At 35.7% G+C, this 18,540-nt stretch overlaps 1 protein-coding gene across 3 annotated transcripts in view; it reads right to left on the bottom strand.

The window, feature by feature from the left end:
* Positions 1 to 31: 31 nt before the first annotated feature.
* Positions 32 to 18,540, bottom strand: part of LOC138318641 (tau-tubulin kinase 1-like) — a 37,088-nt gene continuing 18,579 nt past the window's right edge. For 2 of the 3 annotated variants that reach the window (XM_069261195.1, XM_069261196.1), the window contains 7 exons: positions 17,965 to 18,096; positions 17,586 to 17,733; positions 17,091 to 17,305; positions 16,468 to 16,638; positions 15,995 to 16,365; positions 12,760 to 14,880; positions 32 to 3,400 (listed from right to left, as the gene is read on the bottom strand). In XM_069261195.1, the coding sequence (XP_069117296.1) occupies positions 3,310 to 3,400; positions 12,760 to 14,880; positions 15,995 to 16,365; positions 16,468 to 16,638; positions 17,091 to 17,305; positions 17,586 to 17,733; positions 17,965 to 18,021 (3,174 nt within the window). In that variant the 5' untranslated portion in view covers positions 18,022 to 18,096 and the 3' untranslated portion in view covers positions 32 to 3,309. Of the gene's footprint in view, positions 3,401 to 4,925; positions 5,453 to 12,759; positions 14,881 to 15,994; positions 16,366 to 16,467; positions 16,639 to 17,090; positions 17,306 to 17,585; positions 17,734 to 17,964; positions 18,097 to 18,540 lie in introns of all 3 variants that reach the window. The other variant, XR_011207897.1, reaches the window with a different exon arrangement.

The raw sequence follows: 18,540 nt of genomic DNA, 5'->3' as shown, positions 1-18,540 counted from the left end.
GTTGGAAAACACTAAAACAACAACATGCAAGTCATTTAGCCGAATTCTTCCCATCTGTTTATTGAATTGATTCATTCACACATAAAAGCCTGTGTAGCTTCATACTTATCACATGCAATTTCATACAATTATTATTCTAAAACTCTTATATCTTAAACTGGGTAAGAAATGCCAAAAAGAAGTTGAAGTCAACCATTAGCAAATTGATACTTCTGCTTGTGTCTGCCCGATTCTTTTGATAAGCATTTATAGTATAATTTCACTGTATGCAGATGATGTAAAATTGAAGAAGAAAAAGTAACATTTTGTTACAAATACCAGGTAAAAGATGGTCTGACTATGGGCTAATAAAAAGGGTTATGTCCCTTTAAACTTAGCATTAGTGTTAAAAACAATTCTCATAAAAATGCCAAAATGCTGAATAGCTATCACAACCTTTAGTAAACTGGCATCATATCTTTCCTGGAATACCAGTTATAAATTTATGACTATATGTTATAGATAATACAACGAAAATGAACTCGTCATTTACACCACGCATGAGTAAATTGTCTTGAAGAAAAAAAAGGCGATATATTATCATTGGTTGTAAGACTTACACTGAAGGCTGTTCAAAGCAATGACAAATTTAAATTTAAACATCAACTTTATTCTATAGTTGTTTTCGGAATGGAAACATGGCTTCAGAGTTGCTGTCTGCTTATTTTGGTGTGTTCCTGCGTTTTTGATAGTGCACACTCTTCACAACCAAATATGTATAAACTTTTATGAACTGCACTACACATTAACTTGGCAGGATGATTCTTAGAGAATCTCTCAATTTTAACTTTTTTTTTTTGGAAAATAATCAGTAAATTTTCAGCAAAGCATTACGATGGAACATGTGCATCTATGTCCATATTTATGTATTACATTCTCCATATACCCAACACGCTAACATATTCACCCACATAAGCTTTCCCATATATTGTTAATAATATACTAACAACAGACACAAAGCTATTTTAATTTACTTTTTCACTAAATCACATTTTATAACATTTAACATTGTTAAATCTTAAAAAGAGTTAATTGCATTTCGTGACCAAATATATTTGGCTTAGTGAACACATAATAAATAGAGAGTTAAGTAATAACAAAAACAATACACAGTATCACTATGGCAACAACAGAAAAGTTAACAGAATTGGTCATCTTGGACCATGAATAGTACAAAACAAAACTAAAGATGTTTTTAGCAGACACATGTTAAAAAGAACAATCTGCATCAAAAATGCAAATTTTATATTCTGGAAGTAGCAAAGATCACTTTTATAGAACTGTTCAGAAAAAAAAAATACTGGTAGTGCTTTTATTTGTTTTTGGCTTAAATCTGGTCAAGCTGAATAAGGATCATTCTGTCTCTGGCTGTCCACCTGAGGGTGACCTGATGAGTACAGGGCTGTCATGGGCTACAATATTTTTGTACTGGCAGTTATCAGAACATAAAGCAACAATTCTACATAATTTCTTTTACAATTGCTTTGGTATTTCTAAGGAAAAGATATCAGACTTTTACATTTGTAGTTTCTTTCAGTGCAACTAAATGAATGAGATCAGTTGACATCAATAGTTTTCATTTGATCATGATCAACTCAAATACTAAAATATTGTAAGACTTGGTACCTACTATGTAATTTCCAAAATTCATGTATCCAATAACATCACCGAAAATTGAGCTTCAAGTGTGATTTTTCATCAGAAGTAAAGTCCAAATGTGATATAAGGTTCATGTTTTGTTTGCGTACATAAGGCTTTTTTTTCTTCAAATTTCATGAATCTTTATGGTGAATTATCTTGCAAACATAATCAATATTATTGCAGCTTGAGTATACAATTTGTACTTAGTACATGTATTTCTAAACCTTTTTATTATCCTTAAAAAATTGATACACATCACACATTGAGGATAGTTTCTAGGATTTGGACCCTGCAGCACTGAAAACAGCAACATCGAAAAGGAAAAGATGGGGTGATTCAACAGAGTAAAACATTTGATATATTGTGAAATATGTACTGGCATATATATTAGTGGTAATCTAGTACATTACATGTAAAGTCTTAAAAACATCATTGTGCTGGCCATGGCAATTCAATTGCTGAAATCACAGAAACCAATGTCACAAATTTCATCTATAATATTCTTCCTTGTTTAATTATTTTTAATTTTAGAATTCATTTAAAATTCCCAGGACACCAACTGAGAACAATTTCTGATTATGTTTCAACATTAAAATACTGCTGTATCACATATCAAAAGTTTTCATAAAACTACAGCATGACTTATAAGCTGAGTGGCTTTGATTACATCATTAACCCCTCAGTTTAAAGTTGGACTTTACTAAACAAAGCTTAAGGTTCTACCTGTGAAATCATCAGAAAATTATAAGTAATATTGTACGATGCAAAAAGCATATGCCATGAGCCTCATAAAACTCTCTGAACACTGGATTCCAGACGACATAGCCAATAGAATGCTATACTAAAAAGAATGGTAACGTAAAAGTTTTCAAATAATTATTTTCAAAGTCTAAAAATCTTGGTGTGAAACAAAAACAAATTTGCAGGTTATGATTTTGGTGAACAAGAGAAGAGTTTTTCTTCTAAACTTTGTCCACCAATCGCTAACTAATAAATTCCTTCTTGGATGGTTGCTTACAAAAACTACAAACAAAGAGGCTTACACTGACAAAGTAGCATCCTGTAACATAAAGGCGGGCCGTACACTATCAAACAGTTATTGCACAAACAGAGTATTGTCATTAGTCTTCAGAGTATGAATAGAGGAACTTTGAGTTGTCTGCCCAAATGTAGTCACTAGTTGCTCCCAAAGCCATCCGGTAAAATAGTGGTCACATCCACATTCCTGAACACAATTTATACTATCCATGATATCTCGTGAGCATTGAAGATCTTAATGCGTTATCTTATCACCATTTATTAGTCCAACAAATATGATGTTTAAAGAGGTCAGAAATATTTTATCTTCAACAAATAATTTGGAATAAAGAAGCATGATGTTAACTGTTTATTTCCTGGATTCTCATAATCACCATGGTAATAATATGGCTGCTATCTGTTGTGTCTACCTAGAATCCTCATGATCTCCAAGGTAACTCAAGTTCATGTACATATATCTACTAATACTCGGTAATTCTCGTCTCCATGGTAACAAAGTGTTGTACCCTGAGGCTCTGTGACCTGATATATCTACCCAAAATCCTCTTAATCTCCATGTATGGCTCACTGGGATTATATGGCTCGTTGAATCTACCCAGAATCCTCATCATCACCATGGTAACTGAGTGTGGCTCCCTGGGGCTCTGTGACTTCTGTGCTGGGGTCCTCTTGGTCTAGAGATCTAAAAAATTATTTGAAAAAGTTAAGGTTTTCAGTAAACAACAAATATTATTTCACTAATTCAGATTTTTTGTTACACAATACAAAATAATGGATTTCGAACAGTTTATTGGAATGTTACAGGCCATTTTCAGAGCAGAATATGATGTATCTAGATTATACTATACACTGTATATTATGTCAATTACATACTCCAAGACAGGAGTTGTAGATAAATCACCATGCTTGTTCCTGGTCACCTGATCTGGGAAAACCTGGAATGGCGACATTTATAGAAAAAAATACTAGAAACGACTTGATCAGGACATACCAGATAATTATGAAACAGAATATACAATTGTATGTAGCCTACAAAACAATATCAATCATCACAAACTTTTAATGAACAGGCTAATTGTTACTAATTAAAAGATCTCAAAATACCTAGAGAAATCTTGCATTTCTAGAACAGAACATAATTAGACATTGCAAGGCTTTTTCTAACTGTTAACTACAAAAATGCTCATGTTTCTACACATATACCATACCAGACAAGCTAGGGGTAACAAGTGTTGCATATTAAAGTCTTTCATTACGGAATTAATTCAAAATCTAGTCGGATGCACAATCCTTTTACTAAAACTGTTTACCCCAAAGATGATAATTTTAGCAAATACCTGTCCCCCACTCCACTTCCCACCAAAAAAAGGAGAGAAATAAAAACATCAAAACAATATATAAAATGAAAACATGTCACACACTCCCACCACCTCCCTTCCTACCAAACAAAAAGAGAGATATACATATATAAAAACACAATATATAAAATGAAAACAAAGAGCATATTAATTATCAGAATTAAGTAGTTGAAGGGATAAACGATTAATAAGAGAGGTATACAAAGGGTTTCTTCACATTGATGGCAAAAAGAATGAAATGTTGTTCCAAAATAATTAAAATACGTGCAAAGGAACAAAATAAAATAAAAATTAAATAAATGTTGAAGAAGGTGGGAATAAATTCTTTCTAAAACTATGTTCAAACAAATCAAACACAATTAATTGTCTGTGAAAAAATCAAGGCATTTCAATTGGCTTTTGGACTAGCTAAAACGAAGTGAAGCCCACATTATTGAATTCTGTAATATTCCTAAGTACATCTTCATTTTGAATATTTTTTATCAAACAAAGCTCACATTAGGTCGAAACATAAAATCATAGTATTGAAATAATAACATATTACAACATATTGGTAATGTACCAGTGATGTTTGTACATACATAAGCAAAAGAGCTTCAAATGGCATGAAAGGCAACCTGATAGGGTAAGCAAAGACATGATAAATAGTGCTTGTCTAATTTCTAAAGGGTTTTGCTGGAATGTGCGACAAATCTATTTCAATGCACTTGAAGCTAGTACCCAACAACTTTAAATACTAACATCTTAAATACTTTTTTATGTCGATAACACAAACATGATTGGATGTTAGCAAAGAAAAGATATATCAAAAATGACTACTTGATTTTAATTAATTTTATAAAAGTATACCTTATGTAGATGTCCCTGTTGTCCAACCCCAAAGTCCTCACTTCAAGCTGGCCCCGCCTACTGTCCCTTCTCTCCCTCCCAAACTCCCTAAAATAATGAAATGATCCCTCCCTCTCTCACTCCCTATCATAGCTAGCTATTTCTACCTCCTCCCTCACATCATTACACAGCAAAACTGTCGCTTCTTCCATCCTCTTAAAAAGTCAATTAAGTCTCCCGTCTTCCTCACTAAAAACTTAACATAAAAAATAGTATCCAATGGAATAAAAGAACTCCCCCTAACTGGTTCCTTCCCAGTTATCCCCAAACCATCCCCTCTGCACATACTGTCCCTTTTTGATTTACACAGTGGCGTTGTAGTCGCCGTCTGCTAAACTAATGGCAAGATAAACGGCAGATTGGAGGCTACAAAGGACAACAACAGGACAGTAGGCAGGCGACAGGCAAGTGGGCAGGGTTACTGGGCGCGTGGGGATGACGGCTCACGAGGACTTGTGTTTGTGGAAGCCATTTTGTAACGACGACGCCTGCAAAATAAAACACATGTCATGCAGTCAATCAGCTAAAACTGCCTCTACATGACAACATATAGCTTCGATATTGACATCAGATCCACGACAATCTCTAAAAATCACAACCATCACACAAAATTTGATCTTCTTTAAACTGCCTATTGACACCTGACAGTTACATGGCAATCTCCAAAAAACAGCCATCATACAAGAATCCATCTTGTTTTTAAAACTTCTGATAACAAACCAAAACTTCAATCTGAACAATACCAAGAAACATTAATTCCATCAAGTAGTGTATATCACCTGTTAAGTATTGGAAGGGAGATAACTCTATTAGTAGACAGGTATGTGACGGATCGGTTGTGGTTCACTTCTAATTAGAAGAGCCATGATTATTTAAGGATGTGACAAGTTTTGGTGTCAAAGGAAAGCTTAGGTTCCAGGAGAAAAGTCCCCCAACTACAGACCGTGTCCAGCATCTATCATACTCTATTTGGGCTCAAATTCATTACCTGGAGATGTGGTATAACATCAGATACTTTAACCACCTGATCAGTGTGACCTCCATTTTGGTAAAAAAGTGAGAAATGACTTATTGGTCCTTTTTTAGGTAGAATTGTCAAACATCCAAACTATCAATAGGTCTAATTATACCTGACATACAGAGGCAAGTTTGGTCCCGAAAGAAAATCTATGTTTAACACAGAGCAATTTCAGTCTAACAAAGTGACATGTTATTGATCTTGTATCTAAGGAGCAAAAACGCTGATCCCCCCTTATCAATATAATAGACTGATCTTGCCAATTGTGATTCTTAGCTTAGATTGAGAACCTGCTATACAGAAATGGGGAACACTGCTATATATCTACTCTACAGGACGACCACAAACAAAAAACTGGCATGAAAAATTCATAAGTGCATGGTGAAATATTCCAGTCAATAAAATAAAAAACAAGCATGAATATATATATGATGTATAAATAATAAGAAATTATACACAAAAATGAAAACAACTATAGACTACACATCTAGAAAAGAAAATGATGTAAACATACCAGACATATATAATACATGTAATACACAGTCAGCAATTCTTTGCTTGTAAAGTTAAATGAAAACAAGTTTTTTTTTTTTAGAGTTATTGAGCTATGTATTTGATAGTGTACAATGAAACCTGTATTCAATGCTCCTATTGGCCGTAATCATTCAGATTCAGCATTGAAAATTGTGAATGCATGAACTAGGCTGATCTTGGCCAAAAATTATAAAGGAAAGAGATCTGAATTTAATGACGAAATTTAATTGAAGAAATACGGTAGCTTTTAAAAGACTTTACTCTGTGTCCATTCTTACATGGAGAATTTGTATCATTACATCTTTTAATTCACTAGTAATTCATCAAAGCCCTGTTGAAAGGGCACTATCTATTGCTTTATAGTAGGGTGGAGGGATGGAATATATCTACCAGGTCATAGGACACTATCCCATCCGGTTACGGTACAATGAGGCATCGGTTTAGTACAACACCCAAGGCAGGGGTGGTCGAGTGGTAAAGATATCCCAACATATTACCACAAGCCCTCCACCTCTGGGTCGCAAGTTCAAATCCCATGTGAGGCAGTTACCAGGAACATACCGCTGGTCGGTGCTTTTTCTCCAGGTACACCAGTTTTCCTTCACCATCAAACTTGGCATGTCCAAACATGAACCTGGCTGTTAATAGGACGTAAAACTGAATAAACCAAACCAACTAAACACCCACATTTTATAAGTTCACCTTTAATCTGTAGATTTCTTAAGAGATGCTACTCAACTTCATCTTGATTTCCATATAACTGCAGAATACCAATTACAGATATCTCGGTTTTTTGTTTTGTTTTGTTTTAAACAAGAATCCATTTCACAACCAAATTGGAATGTAGAACTGCTGTTGTTCCCCTTATACACCACAGCCTGTCCACCATATTTTGTTCCAGTTCAATGTTATGATCATGTACTCTATAAGTCTCTAATACTGACGTCACAATACAATCACAATCAATTTCATGCCACTTTAATTGCCTCTGGAAGCACCGAAGCAGCTATAGGTAATACATGTACCCTTGTGAGGTTAGGAAATGATGTACTATTGCTACTTCAGTTGATATATGGGGCAGTTCCCAGCAACTAATCATAGGATGATGGTTTTTCTCTATGTCTTTGACTTTGGTCCATGTAGATCTCCTAAACCATGGCATGTCCTTAAATGACCTGTCCAAGGTGTTAATAGGATGTTACACTAAACCCAAACCATCTAGCTGTCCTGGAGGGAACATGGAACTCAGATAACAAATATTTATCTTCTGATTTCAAAATATTGTGATATGGGCAAAATCATTGATAATACAAAGGCTTGGGAGTATTATCAGAAACACTGAATGCGGAATTCAGAATTTTACTTGCGATGGGTGATGATATTTTATTGATAAAAATACACATCATACAAGATTCGAGCCATAGGGATTGAACATTGGCAAGGACAGTGATATTGATGTTAGGGCTTTATCAATAATACATATATAGCATTCTAAAGCCAGTACATCGCTGTGTGTACACATAGTACTGGTATCCACAGAGGACAATGGAATACTACTGGTTTAACAATATTTTGATGCAGTTTTTGTTTCAATTTAATAGATATGACAACACATAGATAGCCTTAATATATCACATTACATCCATTTAGACACCTCAAGCACTGAATAATAGTCCAATATAGCAAATTTACAAGCAATAAGTCGTAATAAAAAATGTACATGTAATCATTTCATGTTTCATATTGATTTTATTGAATTAAGAGTTGGATGGTTTTTAAAAGGGTTTTAATCAAATATAAAGTGAAAATTGTGTTGAGCAAAAAATAAAAAATATTTTTGACATGTAATGATTTTTACTTGATTGTGTGTGGTTAAAAAACCAAATTAAAGCTTTTTAATGAAAACCAATCATCCACAATTCATGTCATATTACAGGTCAGCAGCTTTCTATGATAATACACAGATCATTGTGATATACAGGGCATACAGAGAGTTTTAGGAGTATGATCAGATACAGGGTATCATATAGATAGAGTATCCGATACACAGGGTATCAGATACATAGGGTATCATATATACAATGAGTATCATAAACATAGTGTATCAGGAACAAAGGATATCAGGTACATAGTGTATCAGATACACAGGTTATCAGGTACATAGGGTTTCAGATACATAGGGTATCATATATAATGAGTATCAGATACATAGTTTATTAGGTATATGGGGTATCAGATATGTAAGGTATCAGGTACATACAGAGACCGGACAGAAGTATTCGGACAAAATGGCCGCCATAACATCATGTGTACATCTCGCTAGGAAAATAAAACTCTTTATAAAAAATGTATGTGTTGTGATACTGACCTACTAATTGGTGATCTGACCCTTAGACTTTCGTACTTCCTTCAGACGATCAGGAATCGATTGGTATAAACCTTGAATGTATTCTACATCAATGCCTTGTCAGATGATTTGTATTGCGTCAAAAAGTTCTGTTTGATTAGTGATGTTGTTGACCACTGTTTTTAGTCGTATTTTAATTTTTAACCACACATTTTTGATGATATTTAAATCAGGACTTTGTGGGGGCCATTCTAAAATGGAAATACCATGGTTTGTAAAATATTCAGACACAACACGAGCCTTGTGAAGTAGAGCATTGTCCTGTTGAAAAATGTAGTTTTGGTTTGCGAAGTGTCTCCCTAAAACTGGCCACAAATTCTCTTCCAAAATTTCAATATATTTTAGTGAATTGATGGTTCCATTTACACTGCAAACAGTACCAACTCCATGATGGGTAATACACCCCCAAATCATCACGGAAAGTTTCCGGTGTGACCGCGGACAGATGCAGGCTGGCCGGTATGCCTCGTCTTTTCGCCTCCATATAAAAATTCTGTTGTCATTACCGATCACCATTTGACTTTCATCAGAAAAAATAACATCTTTCCAATAGTTTTCTTCAGTCAGATTTCTTTTATCAAAGCAAAATGTCACACGTTTCCTCAAATTGACTTCATGCACAACCATGGTTTTCTTCACTACCCTTCTACGGTATCCCTGATTTTTAAATTCCGGTCAATCGTTTTACTACTAACCTGTAAATCATTTACAGTGTTCCTGTAGTCATTTAATTTGGCTGTTACTTCATCCAACGTTTTTCTCCTATTTCCACGCAGGACTTTTAAGAGCCTTCTCTGGTCGCGATCTGTCAAATATGGCGCCCTTCCACATCGATGTGTATTTTCAATGTTTTCTCATCTCACATATTGCTTCCAAATATCAGAAATTGTAGATTTTGGTATGCCTAACCTATCTGCAACACTTGCCGCCAAAACATTACGCATGATGTCATCTTTCCGATAACGTATACGATGACGCGAACCAATTTGCCAAACTGGATTTATTCTGATTTTACACGCTGCGCGAAATTTAGCGGTATATATCTCGACGCGTTTGTCCGATTACTTCTGTCCGGTCTCTGTAGATTATCAGATATGTAAGGTATCAGGTACATGGGGTATCAGATATGTAATCAGATACATAGAGTATCAGATACAATGAGTATCAGATATGTAAGGTATCAGATATGTAAGATATCAGATACATAGAGTATCAGCTATGTAAGGTATCGGATACATAGAGTATCATATATGTAAGGTATCAGGTACATAGAGTTCCAGATATGTAAGGTATCAGATACATAGAGTATCATATATGTAAGGTATCAGGTACATAGAGTTCCAGATATGTAAGGTATCACTATCAGGTACATAGTGTAACAGATATGTAAGGTATCAGATACAAAGTGTATCAGATATGTAAGGTATCAGGTACATAGTGTATCAGATATGTAAGGTATCAGGTACATAGTGTATCAGATATGTAAGGTATCAGGTACATAGAGTATCAGCTATGTAAGGTATCAGATACAAAGTGTATCAGATATGTAAGGTATCAGGTACATAGTGTATCAGATATGTAAGGTATCAGATACATAGTGTATCAGATATGTAAGGTATCAGATACAAAGTGTATCAGATATGTAAGGTATCAGGTACATAGAGTATCAGCTATGTAAGGTATCAGATACATAGTGTATCAGATATGTAAGGTATCAGGTACATAGTGTATCAGATATGTAAGGTATCAGGTACATAGTGTAACAGATATGTAAGGTATCAGATACATAGTGTATCAGATATGTAAGGTATCAGGTACATAGAGTATCAGCTATGTAAGGTATCGGATACATAGAGTATCATATATGTAAGGTATCAGGTACATACTGTAACAGATATGTAAGGTATCAGATACATAGTGTAACAGATATGTAAGGTATCAGGTACATAGTGTATCAGATATGTAAGGTATCAGGTACATAGGGTATCAGATATGTAAGGTATCAGATACATAGTGTATCAGATATGTAAGGTATCAGGTACATAGTGTATCAGATATGTAAGGTATCAGATACATAGTGTATCAGATATGTAAGGTATCAGGTACATAGTGTATCAGATATGTAAGGTATCAGGTACATAGGGTATCAGATATGTAAGGTATCAGATACATAGTGTATCAGATATGTAAGGTATCAGGTACATAGTGTATCAGATATGTAAGGTATCAGGTACATAGTGTATCAGATATGTAAGGTATCAGGTACATAGGGTATCAGATATGTAAGGTATCAGATACATAGTGTATCAGATATGTAAGGTATCAGGTACATAGGGTATCAGATATGTAAGGTATCAGGTACATAGGGTATCAGATATGTAAGGTATCAGATACATAGTGTATCAGATATGTAAGGTATCAGGTACATAGTGTATCAGATATGTAAGGTATCAGGTACATAGTGTATCAGATATGTAAGGTATCAGATACATAGTGTATCAGATATGTAAGGTATCAGGTACATAGTGTAACAGATATGTAAGGTATCAGATACATAGTGTATCAGATATGTAAGGTATCAGGTACATAGGGTATCAGATATGTAAGGTATCAGGTACATAGTGTAACAGATATGTAAGGTATCAGATACATAGTGTAACAGATATGTAAGGTATCAGATACATAGTGTAACAGATATGTAAGGTATCAGATACATAGTGTATCAGATATGTAAGGTATCAGGTACATAGTGTATCAGATATGTAATTAGGTATCAGGTACATAGTGTAACAGATATGTAAGGTATCAGATACATAGTGTATCAGATATGTAAGGTATCAGGTACATAGTGTATCAGATATGTAAGGTATCAGGTACATAGTGTAACAGATATGTAAGGTAAGGTATCAGACACATAGAGTATCAGATATGTAAGGTATCAGACACATAGAGTATCAGATATGTAATTAGGTATCAGGTACATAGTATATCAGTATGAATATATGATACATTTATGGTATCATATATAGGATATCAGATACATAGGATAACAAATACACAGGGTATCATATACAATGAGTATCAGATACAAATAAGGTAACAGATACACAGGGCATCATATACATAGTGTATCAGATACATAGGGTATCAGATACATGCATTTAGGGTATCATATACATAGAGCATCAGATACATAGGGTAACAGATACACAGGGTATCATATACATAGTGTATCAGATACACAGAGTATCAGATACACAGTATAAGATACATAGGTTATCAGGTATATATGGTATCATGTACATAGTGTATCAGGTATATAGTATATCATATATCTGCTGAAGTCATGTTACAGGTTTCATAGTGCACTACAAAATACAGACTCACCTAAAATAAAGATGATTTTCTTGTTCTGTTACAAATCTGTCCTAAAAAGCTGCTAAATAAATTAATCTGACAGAAGCCTTCTACTCAATCCCTTCATTACACAGAGGTATCTAACAAGGGGAGCAAGTACATGTATTGATTGTTTTGTCATTACTTGGGTGTTCAGGCAGTATGTTAAGATATCCAGCTGGCGAGGGCTCTATATTCTGTAAGCACATGAAAAGGTCAGAGGTCATCTACCCAATCGCATGAGTACCGATACAACTGAACCTTCGAAAAGATTTGTACAAGTTGTATAGCTAAGTAAATGACATAACAGTTATAGTACCTGCTCCCAGAAGAACAATCTGCATAACAAAAAGACTCACTAAAATGTCAATGGTCGAGTGACTGAAACACAATAGTCATGCGCGACAATGCAGACAACACAGACCCTAAACACCTCTTACCTTGCATACGTGACAGCATTTTTGGGAGCTTGTCCTGGCGGTGGTTTGGGTACTCTCGAACTGTCTGACTCGGGATTCTCATTGGGGTCAGGGGTCAATACTGAGAGAGCTTCACGGAGTTCATTAGCAGTGCGTTCTGTTACACGAGATGCTGATGACGATCGGCGTTTCTGTTGTCGTTTTGAGATGGCATCCTTTTTAAGTATACTAGATTCCTTTTTTTGTGAACTTGAATCTTTTTTATGCACAATAGATTCCTTTTTGAGATCCTTTTTCTGTGAATTAGTGTCCTTTTTACTGGTCTTGTTTTCTGTATGGCTGGGCACTTTGTCATCCTTGCATAGAGTACTATTATCACTGGCTGTAGATTTGGTTGTATGAATTTGATCTGCACTTTTACTTGACTTCGGTCCTCCAGACTTATTTTCACTGTTCTGATCCTCAGGAATGGTAGACATTTTCGTACTTTTCCCAGGTCGTCCACCATCTGAGGCACGTCGTTCTGGAGTTGCGACATCGCGCCTCTCAGGTATTCCACCTTTATCATGTTTATCAACTAATTTTGTCTTTTTTACTTTCACATCCTCACTATTAACAGCTTTGTTATCTGTAGGTTTAGATGAATCACTTAATGTTTTAACAGAACTAGGATATAGCACAGGTTTTTTGTTAGAGTCAGCACTTTTGTCTGTATTTTGGTTACGCGCAGATATATAGTGGGGAGTAGGAGGCTTACCCACAGGTTTTAAGTGACTAAGTGAAGCTAGTTTCTTAATATCAGTTAGACTGTCTTTTCCTTTAAATAAATGTTTAGAAGGACTACTGAGTGGAGATGATATAAGATTGCCTATCTCCTTGGCTAGTTTTTCTGGCATTCTATTAGGACTAGATAACTTACTATGTATACTGTCTACTGACTGTGATTTCTCTAACGGGCTGTCTGTAGTCCTCTCACTGCCCTGCACATTGAGAAATTGTAAACTACTACTAGAATGTTTTCTATCAGATAAATTCCTAAAATGAAATCCTGAGTCAATCTTATCTCTTTGTTGACCATGATCTGCATCATCATCAAGAAACACAAGAGAATTACGGAGCATTTCCTGTGACTCGCGGTCAGCGTCGTGTAACACTAGTGAATTCCTAACAATACTGTCTAATCGAAGATCGTCTTCATCAGCTAAAGTGTTCATAATGCCCCGTCTTGATTTATGCGAGGGTTTTAATTTTAAGTCATTACCATCGTCACCTTCACTTTCATCATCTGCGTCACTATTATTGGAATCTGAGCCGAATGCTGACACAGCCCCCCACTGACTAGCCACAGTAAATGGAGCAGCCCTAGTGGCGTTCTCGTCAATGTTTTCATCAGCGGCTGTGTGGGTTTTTTCCTCTGTCTGCATAAGAGCAAAGGTAATTGCACGACTGGCGAGTGGATCCAGTTGGTACTCTGGATTATTTGACATCTCCTCATCACCAACAAGACTGTTTTTCCTGTTGGATGCAGCAGCTGATTGCACTTTACGGTCTATGATTTCCTTGAATAGCTGGTTTTCATGGTGACGTCCTTTACTATGTCGTCTTTCACCAGCACCTGGTGGTTGTTCTCGTTCTCGCATATCAGGAAGAATCTCCTCAGAAAATCTAATACCGGGACCAATTTGATCGTGGGGCTGTTCACGAGTTACAGGCCGACCCTCCATCTTTTCCCCATCCTGTTTAAGGATGCGAGTTAGTTGGTTCGCGAGTACATTCAGATCGGCTGATTTTGGAGCATCAGGTTGATCCTGAGGAGGAGCTTCCCCAGTGTTCCCTCTCTCCTCCACCGAATACCCGACCTGTGGAGCCACGTTGTCCTCCTGGACTAATTGTTCCATCTGGTGTTTTTCCTCCACATCCAAGTGATTGACATTTTGATTTCGAGGCAAAAGTACAATATCTCCGACCTCCTCACGTAGTCGATTGTCAATGTCATGTAGATTCTTGTTTTCTAGGATGTACTGAGCTTCCTTGAGTTTGCGCTCCTCTTGATCACCGCCGTCCTCTTGGTTGTAGCTGAGATTGACATCGACAGCTTCAGTAGCTCCATGTCCAGCTGTGTGTGGACCACCCGGTAACACTCTGTAACATCACAATCAGCTCAGAATATTATCTCTTTTTCTTTACACATACAATCAGCTCAGAATATTATCTCTTTTTCTTTACACATACAATCTGCTCAGAATATTATCTCTTTTTCTTTACACATACAATCAGCTCAGAATATTATCTCTTTTTCTTTACATACACAATCAGCTCAGAATATTATCTCTTTTTCTTTACACATACAATCTGCTCAGAATATTATCTCTTTTTCTTTACACATACAATCTGCTCAGAATATTATCTCTTTTTCTTTACACATACAATCTGCTCAGAATATTATCTCTTTTTCTTTACACATACAATCTGCTCAGAATATTATCTCTTTTTCTTTACACATACAATCAGCTCAGAATATTATCTCTTTTTCTTTACACATACAATCTGCTCAGAATATTATCTCTTTTTCTTTACACATACAATCTGCTCAGAATATTATCTCTTTTTCTTTACACATACAATCTGCTCAGAATATTATCTCTTTTTCTTTACACATACAATCAACTCAGAATATTATCTCTTTTTCTTTACATATACAATCAGCTCAGAATATTATCTCTTTTTCTTTACACATACAATCTGCTCAGAATATTATCTATTTTTCTTTACACATACAATCAGCTCAGAATATTATCTCTTTTTCTTTACATACACAATCAGCTCAGAATATTATCTCTTTTTCTTTACACATACAATCAGCTCAGAATATTATCTCTTTTTCTTTACATATACAATCAACTCAGAATATTTTCTCTTTTTCTTTACATACACAATCAGCTCAGAATATTTTCTCTTTTTCTTTACATATATACAATCAGCTCAGAATATTATCTCTTTATTTTCAAATTAATTGATGTGAATCGGTCCTGACGTTTTAGTGATAATCTTATCTTGGTGATAACCATGCCAGAATTTTGAGCTAAAATATGATTGTGCCAGAATAAACACTTTTAAGGTATTTTACTAGGTTTTTGGCTCAGATAATTTTTATAATGAAAATGAATGAAATACTTTCAATAATTTCTGAATCAAGAAGCTAGGTTTTATCTTCATCATACATATATTTGTAGGTATAATAAAATCATTGTTATACCCTGCTCCTGGTGTTGCTTTGATCCCTATAGGGGGAGACGTTGTGATTGTCGTGGCTACTGATCCGTCTGCATAGATTTTCTCCCAGTCATACGGATCAGCTTCCTTGATGCCCTTCCGTTTTATACACTGTTGAAACAAGTTGTGTAACAGACTGTAGTCTGGCTTGTCGAAGTAGTCGAGGCTGAGGATATGTTCAAGAAAAGAGCGAAACTCATTTGGCATGTTCTTCAGTAGCTGTGTGTGGTCATATTTCTCCTTCATGTTGCCCACTTGTTCCTTGTCCTTTATCTTACGCCATGGCAATTGGCCTGCCAGGAACTCAACAAGCATATAGAACAGGGACCAGAGGTCATCATGGCGACCCATTTCCTGGAGAAAAAATACGACAGTAAGTTTACAATAACTTATCATATATCATATACATTTAAATAAAAGGAATGACAAATCAATCACATTTAGAAGTAAACATACTTTGTTTTTGTGGGCATTGACTGAAGCATAGCGGACTGTTCCCCTGAATCCTGCGGCTGCCCTCGGTGGGCGTACATCGCCGGCTGGTGTGGTATATTGACGTGCCAGACCAAAATCTAACATGAACACCTTTTTACTGTCCTTCTGTAGTCTACCCATGGCAAAGTTAGACTGAAATACAATTAATAGGCATATTACCTTGAAAGTAGGTCAAGGTCATCAAAGTGTCCGAGCAAAATCATTCTTTGTCCTAGCCCTTTATACAAAAGTCAAGGAGTTTCATCAGAGGCTGTTTTTTATATAGAGGTATCATTAAAAGTAAATGTTTGTGATGTCCTATAGGTATTTCATGGTTGGAAGACGTATCAGCAGATGGATCAATGGTGGAAATCAGACTTTTCTAGAAGGGCTTCAGAGACAATTTAGAAATACAAGTAAGAAGCAGGACAAAGCATCAACACCAAAGATCCTGAGGTTTGACAGTAATATGACTTTATTGATTGAGGTCCATAAAAGCAATCTGGGGCTTTTAATTCTTGGTGAAAGTGGTTCCAGTTTCTAGCAATATCATCATGGACATCATCCTTTAATTGTGTCAAATACTACATAATAATTAAACTCACCGGTTTGATATCTCTGTGTAGGAAACCAACTTCATGTATTGCCTCGATGGCTTTGAGTATTTGGGCACCGAGGCGTAGAGTCGTACTGAGTGTAAAGCATCCTCGTGATTGGCTCCGTCGTAACTCGGCCAAGTTCTTCCCTTGGAGTGTCATCACCACATAGTTATACCGCTCATTTCGGCCACAGCCAATAAACCGACAAACATGGTCATGTCCTACAAGACCAGATTAAGGTACATATTAAGTTAGACTTACAAAATAGTATTTATATTTTGGTAACATTTATCATTCAAAATCTGCTTCAACATAATTGTGTGAATTCAACTCTTTAACCAAAATTACTTTTCATGGCAGTAATATCATTCTCAAATTTACTTTGATCTTAAAATTGTCCTGAAAGAGTCCCAAAACATACGAATCGTCAGTCAGGTACGATATAAAATTCAAAAGGTTTATATTTCTTGAAATCGAATGCAATTGTACATGCAATCTCACCCTGTAGTTTTTTGAGGACAGCCACCTCCATCTTGAGCACTTGTTTGGCCTGTTTTGCTGATTCCAGTTTGAGAGCAACATTTTCCTTGGTTACTTGGTCAATGCCGTCGTAAATTTCTCCAAATCCTCCACCCCCAATCTTCCTAACCTGTGATTAAAAACAAAGCTCATAGGCACTGTGTTGTTTACAAGGTATTTCAAAAACCACCGATGATCAGTAAATATGAATTCTAATGAGCTAATCAGAATTTTTTCTAAAATAATTGAAAACCCTGATTACTGAGAATAGCAGTGCCATTATATTCCTTAACAACTAGCATTATCTAATCACTTCCACTGCTTTTGAACACCCAAAGAACATATAGATCATTGTACTTGCCACTTTCCAGCGGTCCTTGACCACCTGGTTGGCCTGTAGAAGGTCCTCAGTTGTCATGGTGACCTCCTTGGCCGAATGTCTGAACTTCCTATGTCCAAGTTACCCCATCATCAGACCATCGCTTAGACATCTCTGTAAACAATACACAGAGTATTACTGACTTGACAGACCAGTGTAAGCGATGAACAGATTACTTAACTTAGATGATGTTTGCAGGAATATTTACAACCTCAGCAGCAAGGTAAGGACAATTTGTACACATAAACTACCTTATTGGCCTCAATTATCAAATACACAATTGCCATTCCCAAGCCCCCTACATTGTATGACACACAGATGTCACATTATTTCTCAGACACACAAGCCTTAACTTATCACACATATATACATACCAATCCCTATATACAACCCCTCCTCTGCTTATCCCATCCCCCCAAAAAAAATTTTATCTAACAGATTTTCTTTCCCTAACCATCCAGGCTGTTGTTTTATACAGGGACACTTTCAGAATCTGTTATATTGTCTACAGATGGTACAATTTACTATTAGTATTATAACATTAGATAAGAATATTTC

The sequence above is a fragment of the Argopecten irradians genome, chromosome 3 (genome assembly GCF_041381155.1).
Source record: "Argopecten irradians isolate NY chromosome 3, Ai_NY, whole genome shotgun sequence".
Taxonomy (NCBI): domain Eukaryota; kingdom Metazoa; phylum Mollusca; class Bivalvia; order Pectinida; family Pectinidae; genus Argopecten; species Argopecten irradians.
The sequence above is the reverse complement of the archived record's forward strand: the minus strand, read 5'-3'. Positions and strand labels throughout refer to the sequence as shown.